Source organism: Balaenoptera borealis (assembly GCF_965194805.1).
Source record: "Balaenoptera borealis genome assembly, chromosome: 12".
Classification (NCBI taxonomy): Eukaryota; Metazoa; Chordata; class Mammalia; order Artiodactyla; family Balaenopteridae; genus Balaenoptera; species Balaenoptera borealis.
The window spans coordinates 51,608,440-51,621,672 of NC_138869.1; the positions used below are offsets into that span (position 1 = coordinate 51,608,440).

A 13,233-nucleotide genomic window follows, 5' to 3' on the forward strand; every position below is an offset into this window, starting at 1 on the left:
AATCTCACCCATGATCCAGAAGCATGGAAAACACAGGCTGAGGGGCTAGCCCCTGTGATTCAGAGCAGGGCAGAGGCAGAGAGTGGAATTTCTCTGAGTTCAAACTGACCAAGAACTGGCACAATAAAGAGTAGAAGTTTTGATGTCAACACTGATAAATATTAGCCATAGAGAGGTTTGTAGACCATGGATCTACAGGGCTAGCTTCATGGGCACACAACCTGTGTAGTTGCACAGGGTGCCACACTTAGTTTAATACTCTGCTGTCTCTGTCTTGAAACCCTTAAGTTTTAACAAAGGGCCTCCAAAAAGTACATTTTCATTTTGTACTAAGCCTCACAAATTGTGTAGCCAGTCGTGTGCATGAATCATCTACAACCTATAGCTGTAGAATGCAGAGAATGTGGCTCTGCTGTCATCTTTCCAGCATAGAGCTAGGACCTGCCATGCACAAGGGACATGGTTGAAGCAGTGATCCTGAAGCTGACTTCAAGGGCTAAGCAGTAGTGTCGATCAGGATCCAGGGACAAGGGGAAAGGGGTAGAAAATTAAAAGGGGGGGAGAGGAACTAGAAGAGAAGGGACTCCCAAAGAGCTGACTCTGAGTGGACTGAGATGCAGTCCAATAGATATGGGTAAATATTCTGCTCCGTATTCTGGACTCCCAAGTGTATGAGATCTGCCACCAGGAAGATTGAGTCTTTTCTGATAAACAACTGTGCCTGCCCTTTCCAGACACTGCCAAGTACAATAGTAGGATTATGATAATCATTTCACAGAAGAAAACTTGTATAAACACACCTAATCTCCTCAAGTTTTCAGTGAAAGCAGTTTGGTATGAGGAATTTTAAAACTGTAATAAAGATTATAATTTTCTCATTCAGAACACTCAGGGAGCTTGATTTTGCAATTTCCTATTCTACTAATCTCTTCCCATTTCTCTTTTATGCATTGCTCAACAGTTACGGGCTTAAGTCTTTAAATTCCTGGGCCTATAGCCGACCTTAAGACCATCTGTTTTTATTAAGACCAAGGAAGCTGGACTCTTGAATTTTTATTTTTATTTTACCAAGATCTTAGCAACAATGTTTATTTTGAAGGTAGAAAATGTCAGAATTATATAGGATTTATCTTTCAATATAGAGGTTTTTATTTAACAAATCTAGTTATTGTTTACAATCTGGTAGGCATTGTTCAAAGTGCTTTACAAATACTAGCACATTTAATTCTCACGAGAACTCCTTAGAACTCCACCTTCTATAGCATCTTCAACAAGGAACAATAAACTTGTATAGAAATTACAGGACAAAGGAAAGCAGTTTTAGGTGTCTAAGGGTGGCAAATTGCAAGAAGGTAAACATATGGGAGGAAACTAATAGAGTAAGTTTTATTTGCATATTCCTCTAGTGCCATCTCCAAGCTTATAAGAGTCTAGAGTCATCTCCAGTAAAGGAGAATTTATATCTTGCCTCCACACAGAATTGAGGGAGGGTAGAGAGTTTTTCCTGCATTTCCTGCTGCTTAATTGCCTTCAGCTCAAAAAAATGTTTATGTCGAAGAGGCATAGCTTGGGATGACATATTCTGGTTTTCTTCAGGAGGTGCTCTTATTTCATTTTACAGATGAGGAAACTGAGGCAAAAGTGAACTTGGAATGAGCATGTAGCCTGAAATCCCTAAAATAACTTCTTCTAAATTCTGTTATTCTTAAACTGTCTTCCCTTTTACTGGAGGTATTCACAAGCAGAAAGAAACAAAATTTCTAGATCTTTTACACCTCTTTTACCTAAGTTCTATTTTCTAGAAGCTCCTAAGGATATTCCACTCATCCAAACTTCCACAGTACTCACACTCTCTGCACCATACCTACCATCCTTGAATGCATAACACACATTGTGTTCAAAATCACCAACTTCCTCTTTAAACACACAAAATGCAAAGATTAAAAGAAGGTACCAGAACTTCCCTTGCAGCGCAGTGGTTAAGAATCCACCTGCCAATGCAGGGGACCAAGGAAGCTGGACTCTTGGTGGTGGGTTCAATCCCTGGTCCAGGAAGATCCCACATGCTGCGGAACAACTAAGCCCCTGCACTGCAACTACTGAGCCTGTGCTTTAGAGCCCGCGAGCCACAACTACTGAGCCCGCGTGCCACAACTACTGAAGCCTGTGTGCCTAGAGCCCGTGCTCCACAACAAAAGAAGCTACCGCAATGAGAAGCCCACACGCCGCAACGAAGAGTAGCCCCCGCTCCCTGCAACTAGAGAAAGCCTGGGCGTAACAACGAAGACCCAACACAGCCATAAGAGAAGAAGAAAAAAAATAAAGTACCTGCCCTGATGGGGACATACAAGTAAACAGTTGAAAGTGACGAGTTTGCAGGCAGAAGCACCTGACCCCTCCAAGTGTAAGGAGAAAGTTAGGCGGGAAGCTTCCTTGAGGGGTGATCCTTGCACTGAATCTTGGAGGGGAAAATGTACTTCACCAAGCAGACAAGCAAAGGAAGAATTTCCAGGACCAGCATGTAGAGAAGCAGGCTGTTGGGGAAGCTAGTAAAGTAGCCTTGTTCAGGCTTCAGAGGCGGCACCAGGCCTCTCACTGACCGGACAATGATGCTAAAGCTGGCTGCATGCCAAACTGCTGAGCTACACCCAGGCCAGCAGGGGTGGCACCCGCACACATCATAAATCACTAGATAAGACAGAGTTAGTCATGGGACTTCTTGCACCTTGAGGGTCTGGCCAGCCCCCGGGATCCAGAACATTCCAAAATTTACCAGAGCTGCAAATTTGCACATAGGCTGATTGTTATCATCCTGCGGCCTGGTGCTAAAAGCTGTGCTCCTTCGAGTGGCAAACTGAAGTCTTACCCGTGGGGTGGACGCACCACCGGGACCTTCCCAACTGGGACTCCAGATTGCTGTTCAAGGGGCTTCCCAGCGTTGCTTGGATCTGGATGTAGGTGCTTCCCCAATTTGGAGATGTATAAACCTCTGTCTTTACTATTCTCTCTTAGTTAGTTATACTATTCTTTCCTTAATTAGTATACTGTAATTTGTTAATTCAATAAACTCTCTCTAAATTCTTGTTTAACTGAGTGTAGAGTGGTTATTTTGCCAGCTAATCCTATGAACCTTGAAACCAAAAGTAAGGCTTTCAGCAAAACACAGGCATTGAACAAATCATCTCAGGACTTAATGAAGCTCAGGTTCTTTATGTCTCAGCACAGAAGGAATTCAATGAGGAACAAAGTGGTAAGAAGTGGATTTATTAGTATAGGATGCTTGTGGATTTATTAGTATAGGATGGATTAATATAGCATGCTTGTGAAGGATACAAGCGGGCAGGCAAGAGAGCTCTGCCCTGATAACTAAGTGGGCTACATTTTTATAATCCAAGGAAAAGTGGGGAGGGGGAGAAGACCACCTTCTTCCTCATTCTTTGAGTAGACAGCAGGCTTACATCATTAGCTCCTCCTTCATGTCATGGGGCTATTCAAATCAGCATAAGAGTGGTAACATACAGTAAAATATGTTAAATCATCTCAGGTTTCAGTATAATGAGGGTCTTCTACTTCAGAATGTCACCTTTCCCCTCTATTCCTGTCCTTGGTACGTGCAGAGGTGCATGTCCTAAGGATCATTATCTTGCTGACCTCGACCAGCAGGATGCAGGTCTCATTTTTTCACTTAATGGCCTGGGGCATATCTCGTGCTTTTGCTAGGGGAAACACTGACTGAAACTGCCCACCCTGGCCAGGCAAAGACTAACAATTTGCATGAGTTATTTTAGGACAGGAGATCCTGGTAAGGAACATGTAACTAACAAGCCACCACCAACCGGAAGAATATGGGAAAGGTCAAAAGGAGAGAGGAGACTCCAGTCCACATGTCCTACCAACCTCCCAGAATCCTCCTCGCTGGAATCCATCTTGGCTGAGCGATGTGCCCACCACCAGAAAGGACCCTGAGTCAGAATGATTGGCCAGAAACAACCCAGAAACTAATCCCATCACCATAAAACCTGAGACTGTGAGCCACGTGGCAGAGCAGTTCTCCTGAGTTCCCTTACCTTTCTGCTCTCCACCTGGGCACCCCTTCCCAATAAAGTCTCTTGCTTTGTCAGCACGTGTGTCTCTTCGGACAACTCATTTCCAAGTGTTAGACAGGAGCCCACTCTCGGGGCCTGGCAGGGGTCCCCCTTCCTGCAACACTTTTATTGCATGGTTTCATTGTTAAGCAGGTCTGTCTTGTTTCACAATGTTCTGATTACTTTCTTGAGTGGTCATTAACTTACAATGGTCTCCCAAAGTTCCTTCTCTATCTATAATCCCCTAGTGGGATTTCTAAAGCTACCTGTGTAACTATCCTACTCTATCTCTATCAGCATGATGGATCATATGGAATCTAGGGAACTTCAGTAGTAGTCCAATGTGGTTTAAGTGCAGGCAGGCAAGGGTATGTGTGCTGTTAAAAGATAGCACCCCCCCAATTAAAATTGTTACTGAACTTGAGTCTGCTCACCCACAGCACAGCAAAGCCAATTTACTGACACCATGTTGTAGTGAAGGAAAGTACAGCATTTATTTGCAGGGCACCAAGCAAGGAGTACAGGCAGCTTATGCTAAAAAAAGAGCCAAACTTTCTGATGGTCTTCATGGAAGAATTTTTAAAAGCAACATTTAGGGGTGAGGACTGCAGGATGCATGACTTTCTTCTGATCGGTTGGTGGCGAAGTAACAGAGTGGTGTTCCAGGAATCTTAATCATCAGTCTTCTGGTTCAAACTAGTCTGGGTTCCATGTGCTTTTGCTCAGTCTGAAGTTACCATCCTCCACCTGGGTGGGCTACTTAGTTCCTGTAGAACTCAAAGATATGTATCAGATTGTTCTGTATATCCCTTGAGGAGGAATTAAGACTCTGCTTTATCGATGCACTATTGTTTCTTGCACTACTGTTTTCCCTTTGCTTCTACATTCCCTCACTTCCCTAATTAGTAACTGTCTGAATCTGCCCTTTTGGAACTCAGGGGAAGCCTATAAACAAGAAACGGGGACACAGAAAGCCTTTTGTAAGCAGGAGGGCCCCACAGGGTCCTGCTCAGTTTCAAAATCATGACTGTCATATAGATGTAAAAATGAACATGTTAAAGATTTTGTTTCTCCCATCAGGCGGATTTTATAATCGCCACTCAAAGGGTGAGTCCAAAGAACAGACACGTTTATAGACCAGGAATATTGAAATGAATGTGCAAGCGGAGGCAAAACTGGCTTCTTCCACAAGGAGGGGGAAGTCCTCTGAACTTCTGTAGGAGAGAATTTGTGTATCTATAGACCATTATTTTGCCATGCTACCACTCATTTACAACTTATATAGTTGTAAAATATCTCCCATAGAATCAGAATCAGATAATGCAGAAGGGTGACTCCTGTGCATAGATTTCCACTGAAGCACACCTTCTCCCCTACAGTGGCAGTAAGAGAATCAACTATTCAGGGGCCATATCAGAAAGAGACACAAATACCACAATAAAGAGTTTGGACTTTCTGTTAGTTTCAGTCTTTGAGCAAAGGAGGTTCATGAAAGGTCAAGCTGGGAAAGGCCAAGATATCCTTTCATTAGAAGGGCATGGCCTGGCGGCAGGTGGAAGCTGACTGAAAAAGCACAAGAATGGAGGCACGAATAAAATCTAGGAGGTTGATGCAGTAGGTCAGAGTCTGTAAGCCAGAGCCAAGGCGAGTGGCTGACAAACAGAGAAAGTCAAATCAAGCGGACCTAATGTACGTGGATGCGAGGGATGAAGTGGAAAGTAGGGTATCTCTGATGGTTTCTAGGTTTCCGACTTAGACAACTGGGTAGACGGTGACGCATCCACCAACACAAGAGGAGCAAGCCCGTGAGGAAAGATAAGGTCAGTTTTGCACAACTGAAGTTTGAGGTGCGTATAGGATGTCAGGAAGGCATATGGAAAGGGACCCCCCAAAGAGACTTGGGGCGGAGTTAGAAGCCACTCGGTTTTTGCGAGCAACCAGGCGCGAAACGTGGCCGGGGGGGAGGGTCCGGCCTACTGGAAGGCTCCACCCCCACGCCCCGCAACGAACCGCGGAGAGGCTGGCTGCAAAGGCTCGAGGTCCTCCCGCCCGTTGGGCCTTGCCGCGCTTGCCCCAGCCAGGCATCGCGGACCCCACTTCCGCTTCCGGTCGCGGGGTCTTGGCGGCTGGGCGCGGCGGGTAGGGGCGGGACGGGGCTGAGGGCCGAGGGTGCCTGGCGGCCGGAGCAGCTTTTGCGAGGCCGGTGGGCTCCTGCGAGCGGGCGTGACGGGCCTCGGTGGGCAGACGGGCGGCCCGGGGCGGATGCTGCGGTCGCGGACCTCGGGGCCCGCGACGGCCCCGGGGCGTGAAGGCGATGCGCGAGGCCCGAGGAAGAGAGGCAGGCGGCCTGGACCAGGCAAGGCGGGAGGCTGTGGCCCTGAGGCCCGGGGGCGCAAGGAGAGCAGGCAAAAGAGGAGGATGGTGGCCCGGGCGTCTGGAAGAGAAGAGGTGGAAAGTGACAAGTCGGGTGAGACGTTCGGGGCTGGGAAGGCCTCAGCGAGGCGGCGAGTGGAGGGGCCGGGGGGCCAGGTGGGCTCTTCAGACCCTTCGGACCGGCCGAGCTTAGAAGCAGCGAAGGAGGCGGAGCTCCCCTTGCAATCGGGAAGACACAGTAAGGAAGCACGCAGAGGTCACTCCCTTTCTAGCCTTTGCACCCCTTCTCCTCCACCCGTGTTTTACCACTAGCGTTTCACTCGAATCTACATGGGCTTTACTGATGCACACGGTTGACCCGGAGAGAAAAAAACAGGAATTCGCTTAAAACGTGTTTGTCCTGTTAGGATCCCTTGCTCAGAAGTTCTGTAAAAGGAATTCCTACTAGTGATTCAGTTTGGCTTGTATGAAATGATGATGCTAGAGGTTATTCAGCTGCCTTAGAATTTATACAGGTTTATACAGGACCTTAATAGAAATTAGGTCTTTGATTTAAAAACAAACGTATATTTCCATACAGCTATTCAGGGAAATAAAAATGGATGGCTTCACAATTTTTTTTTATTTTAAGTGGTATTGCTTTTTCCTCCTCAATATAAAATCTTTTCTGGTATGTTTTGTTGTTTTGATCAGCCAAGGAAAAAAGAAAAGTTACTGAAGCCTCAAGCGGTGATCCACAGCCAGGGATTGACCTGGTAAGAAAGGAATCATTAACCAGTTCGGAATCTTTCCAAACAGTGGAATGCAGTGAATTTCAAAGTATGGCTTTCTTGCAGTCTTTGGGTAAGGAAGGTTTGGTAAAAGGTATTAAAAGAAGAATTCGAATTAAAAAATTTAAAAGCTTAGAACGCCCATCTCTCAAAATAACTGAAAATAAGGCTACACAAAATAGTAAGGTTGAATTCCAAGATGAACTGTACAAGAATACTCCAAAATATTCTTGTAACAGCTTGTCACCTGGAGTAGAAAATAATTCCATTTTAAAATTACATGATTGCAGTTGTTTCCCCCATTCCAAGGGTTGTAATGATGAAAATAACCTTGCATATAAACCTGATGGTGGATGTATGCATGTACCAGAAAATTCCTCAGAGTTAAAGAAAGAAAGCCCTAGGAGTCTTGCAGATAAGAGTGACAGAAATAATATTCCTCAACTTTTACAAACTGAAGAAAACTTAATGGGAGTAAATCAGTTATTACTTGAAGAAAATGATTCATACCAAAGTAAAAATAAGGGCTTGCTTTCCTGCCTTCAAAGTGAAAAAAATAAACATTCATTAGAGGAGAGCAGTGTTGGGAGAAAACCCAGAAAAAGGATGAAGGTGTCTGAAAAAGGAGATGAAATGGTTATTAAGATGAAATTCTCTAATGTGTATAACAAATCTGAGCTGGTGTTACAAGAAAACAAAACAGGTGCTGAAGGTAAAGAAACAGAGACTTTAGTGGCTAAAAAAAGTCCTTTAAAAGTTTTGAGAAAAGTAAACAATAACACACTGTCACCAGTGGATCATTTATTAAGTCTTCCAGAAACAGGGAAAAAAACAAGTCATGAACACCATGTAAATCCTATGTTTCAGAAAACTCTTGAGCCACTTTCAAAAGAAGAAAAAAAGAATGCTTCAGAGCCTTTAGGATGTAAGAGCATGGATCCAGAGGAGTATTTTAAGTGGATGAAAAACTCAATAGTGAAGTCACCTAGCGATTGCCATCCTGTTGAAAAGACAGCTTCGAGGGAAGACTCGAAGAATGAAGCTGAAGAATCTAAATTTAGCTGTCACAGAACAATACCAATGACTGGCAAAAGAACTTGGCCTTGTTATTCATGTGCTAGAATATCTGCCCAGTGTTGGAAAAAGACTTCCTTGCCACAGTCAAATAACTTTCTTCCTGGGTCTCAGGAAAGTTTTAGGCAAGATGATTTTCTTAAACACCAAACAAATCAAACTCACTTAACTGACTCCAAATTGATGCTACAAAGTTCTCTAACAGAAACAAGCAGTGAATCTTCAAGTAGAGAGAAATTGGATTCTAATTTAAATTGTTTATCTTCAGTCTCTACAGTGGAACCTACTTTAATGATTATAAAGGAACCTATCATCAATGATAATAAAAAAGTGAAGTCAGAGAAACTAAGCAGAAGTGCGTCAGAGGTAGTTTCTAATACTACTGAAGATACTCCATTAACTAATGTGACTCAAAACTTAACAGGAAGTAAAAAAAAAGATAGAGGGAATTTAACAAAGCTGAATTTGACAGTGGCTTCCCAGGATGGCCAGGAAGCAAATAGCTCTACAGGCAAAACTATTCACCGAAAAGCATGCATTGCTAAGCAAACACTGGTTGTTCCAGACTTCGTTAAGATGTTGAACACAGGACGGCTGACTAATTTTAAAATTCCCTTACTTAAGAACAAAACAGAAAAAAGAAAAGAAATAAATGCCAAGTCATCAGAGAGAGAAGTATATAGTCCCCTAGAACTTCTTGACAGTTTATCTGGAGCAGAGGTAAGGCAGAATAGGACTAAAGAAAATGTCACCACAGTAACTTCAGGACCTCAATCTTTGAGCATACAAAATAGTGTAATTCCAGTGCAAGCTGGTTCTGACTCATACTGCAGTAAGAATTCCTGTATTATTTCTCCAAGCTTTTTAAAGCAAGGTAATGGTAATAAACCATCTAACCACATCTCTGAACCAGGCAATATTGTTTCTAATAAGGAAGCTGTTTCTTTCACAGTTGAAAATAATACTATTTCTTGTGATCCCGGGTGTATAAAGAAAAGTCCTGCCTTCTGCTCTAGTGAACAAGAAACATTCAAAGCAGTTTCCTTTGAAGTTAGTGGTAGAAAAATGACTAAGAACTTTTCAGAAGTTGAAGTGGGGTTTCCAGATATTCTTAAAGCATATGAAGATGATGTCCTCTTAATTGATGTAATTCAAGATGACCCAGACCTCTTTGGAGTCTCCAATGAAGGGGAGCTGTCTTTTACTTCCGAGGTTCCCATGATAAGCCAGGAGCCCAGTGTTGCCGAAGAGCACCAGTCAACAGACTCCAAGCACATGGAACTTCCAGAAAAAAAAGAACCAAGTGATGACTTGAGGTATGCATGTTCAAGTATGCCTTTTGGTACAGATTATTGTTGCAGGTTTCAAAAGCACTTTCTGCTCTTAGGTGTCACTGATTTATTCAGTGACCATTGACGCTCCATTATTTTTTTAACCCAGTTATTTATTAAATGTAATATAGTGTATAATTGCTGAGACCTGGAAATGTCATTAATGCTGAAACTTAGAATCAAAATAAAACAATTATATATATTTGAAATTATAATGGAGCAGATTAGCTGTTCAGAATTTTAAATGGTGGTTTATAAAGTGGCTTTTTAAATTACTGAGATTGCTTCTTTCAAAAGTCAAATTTATTTTCATATGTTTTTTAATAATTGTGAATATACAGCTATGCTTTTATTTCAGCCAAGTTACGTATTAAGAACAGTGCTATGTATTTTAACCCATTTTCACTGGCTTCCTTGTTAGATAAAAAATCCATTTTTCAGTGACCAGAGAAGCCTTGGAAAAGTTTATTTGAATTAGAACTTGAAAGTCGAATCAAAAGTGAAACTAATATTCAGAGGGGAAAAGCACAAAATTTTTTTCATGGTTTTACTTTTAAGGTGATGGTTTTATTTTTTTTAATTTATTTTATTATTTTTTTTGAGTAAATGTTGCTTTAATATCAGCAAGGATAGAATAGGCATCTTGGTTAAAAGCAAGTAAAGGTGATTCTTTTTTTTTTTTGCCATAAATAGTAGAATTTTTATTTATTTTTTTTGAATTTTAGAATTTTATTTATTTATTTATACAGCAGGTTCTTATTAGTTATCCATTTTATACATATTAGTGTATACATGTCAATCCCAATCGCTCAATTCATCACACCACCACCACCCCACCACCACCACTTTCCCCCCTTGGTGTCCATACATTTGTTCTCTACGTCTGTGTCTCTGTTTCTGCCCTGCAAACCGGTTCATCTGTACCATTTTTCTAGGTTCCACATATATGCGTTAATATACGATATTTGTTTTTCTCTTTCTGACTTCACTCTGTATGACAGTCTCTAGATCCATCTAAGGTGGTGGTTTTAAATGATGACTTAGCCCCCAAAGAGAGTGAGTTTGCCTGAATCAACTTTAAATGGAGCCAAGTAATAACCTTCTTATTCGGGAACTTGACCTATCTGATTGGCCTAAATTTTATTTACTATTATGTCATATTTTACTAAATTTTTATAATTCTTTAAGCTCTAATTTATATTTGTATGTTACAGTACTTGAATATTGGAATGTTCTGTGAACAGACTGGAAACATGAACACTTTCCACTAAGATTCAATAGTACATGACTTAAATTTGTCTAGTATTCATAAATTTTAGTTACTTTTGCGATATTACATTCTTCTTGATGTTCCTAGTGTGACAAGAACTTGTAACTTATCACCAAATAGAGTACTTTCTGTATCCCAAAGGAAGGACCAAGAGCTTTATCTGTTATTTTTTAAAATCGTCCATAATGAGGATGGTAATCTGCCCATTTTGAGGTGGAAAAAATGAAGATGACAAGTTGTCAGTTGTCCAAATTCACACTGCTAGTAACAGAATCTGGATTTGAACTATCTTAGTTTAAAATGAGTGGTCAAGAACTTAACCTTTATAGTCTGACCTAGGTTTTTGAATCTTTTCCTTTCCCTAATAGCTCTGTCACCTTGTAGGCAAATTATTGATATTTTACCTTATCTGTAAAAAGGGAAGGTACTTGCCTCTCAAGGTCGTGAGGATTAATCAATGAAGGGATGGGAAAGGTTTTGGTGTAATACTGGGTGAACAGTAAGAGCTCAATAAAAGGTAGTTAATTAAAGGTGCTTTTAACTCTTGTTATACCATGCTTCCTTTGAGGATCACAAAGAGAAATTAGAGCAAAACCTACATTCAAAGGCAAACATCTCTGTTAGCTAACAAGATGTTGACAATGAACTGCAGTTGAAGGTAGAAATGTTGTAAACTGGGCATAAAGTTTGTTTTTTATACTTTTTTTTTTCTTTCTTAGGATAATGGCTGATTTTATAAAAATGATACGTGTTCATTATATTAAAAGCGTAAGAGGGAGGGAATCTCACCACCCAAAATAACAAATTAATTACTCAAAATTTGTATGCCTATCTAGGCATATATGTGGATATAATTTCAGAAGAGTTGGATCATGCCACTTTTTAGTAAAAAACATTTAATTTTACTTACGTTTAACTTGGGGAAGGAGGGACTGAAGTGAAACTAAAGGAACTGCTGAATCAATAAACTTCTTTCCAACAAGAAATTAGTTCTTAAAAGTCTCTTCCAAGTTAATAAGAAAGATTATTTAAAAGTTTGAGTTTTGTTATCATGACTTTTAAAAATTGTGTTCTAACTTCACACAGCAGCATTTGCTTTCCTGATATAAAAGACAAACCAAGTATCAAATTTACTTCAGATAATTTTTCTATTATTGTAACTTCATTTCCTTTTATGGCAGGAGCACCAATTATACTTGTTTTACCTCTTCTTTTTCTTTCATCTCTGCTTCTGAAGTTTTGGTTTTTAAATAAACTTTAAAATTTCCTCAGTAGTTATTTTAACATTTTCATTTTTCTGCACTGGAAATACCAGTTTTACAGTCATCCACAGTGCTAGGATAAACCTTAACAGGGAAAAATGGACGCATGATCACCAGAGGGTCTGCTAATAGTTATACAGAAAATTGTTAATGGTTCTAGAACTAGATGAAGCTTAAAATATAATTTCTAATGTCAGCTCTCTCCCTTTTACCAATCAGTTGCTAATTAGTATATTACTGTTTCCTCACTCTGCGACACTGAGAGGTTGAAACCTGTTAGAATGAGTTTCTGTTTTACAGAAATAGAAATTGAAGATGGGAGGGCTATGCCCAGAAATTGTCAGAAGCTCTGGACTACCTCTTATTGGTAAAACAGGTAGACAAACATGAGTTAATTTGTAAGGTATTTAAGTTATGTTAGAATACTTGTTCATTGTCAGTCTCCACCGTGGGGGAAGTCCATATTAAAATCCAAAGCATTAGAAGCATATTAGAACTAATTCCCTAAGACTTGAACTGATGAGCTTAGACATATATAGTGGGTGAAATAGGTAAAACTTTTGAATTAGCCTGTAAGTATAGTTAGAGATCTGAGAATGTCTGTAATAGTCAGTGCTCTACAGTTAATCTGTACTAGAATATAGGATTATGTTCAATCACATATGCTAAAATATCAGTCCAGTGATATTATACAGTGGATCATTGAGATTTTAAGAATCTGCCAAATATTCACGGGAATTACTATATCGCTGGGGAAGTGGGGACTAATGTGTTTGAAACAAAAATATGTAAACTGAGGTACAAGAACACTAGTAGTTTAGAAAAGAGGGTTGAAAGGGCCTCTTGGAAAAGCCAAAATTTGTACTGATCCTTAACGGTTGGATTGATTTAGATTAACAAGGGGGAAGAAGGAAGAAAGTTTGGAGAGGTAGAAAAATAATGAAGAAAATGTGGGCAAAAGGTAAAGGTAGCTATGAATATGGTTGTGCAGGGCAGATTATGACTTCTTCAGACAGAAGTAGGAGCCGTTCTCTTTTCCCACAGCACCTTTTGCTACCTCACTTATGA

The 13,233-nt window shown here is 40.8% G+C and overlaps 1 protein-coding gene and 1 long non-coding RNA gene across 2 annotated transcripts in view; one reads left to right on the top strand and one right to left on the bottom strand.

The window, feature by feature from the left end:
- The window catches only part of LOC309608570, a 250,040-nt gene that overhangs the window by 167,565 nt on the left and 69,242 nt on the right, over positions 1-13,233 (bottom strand). The window lies entirely within an intron of this gene.
- Positions 6,348-13,233, top strand: part of TOPAZ1 (testis and ovary specific TOPAZ 1) — a gene marked incomplete at its 5' end in the record, with an annotated part of 67,629 nt that continues 60,743 nt past the window's right edge. Inside the window, 2 exons of the mRNA XM_082348348.1 lie at positions 6,348-6,696; positions 7,152-9,618. Coding sequence (XP_082204474.1) covers positions 6,348-6,696; positions 7,152-9,618 — 2,816 coding nt within the window. The remainder of the gene's footprint in view (positions 6,697-7,151; positions 9,619-13,233) is intronic.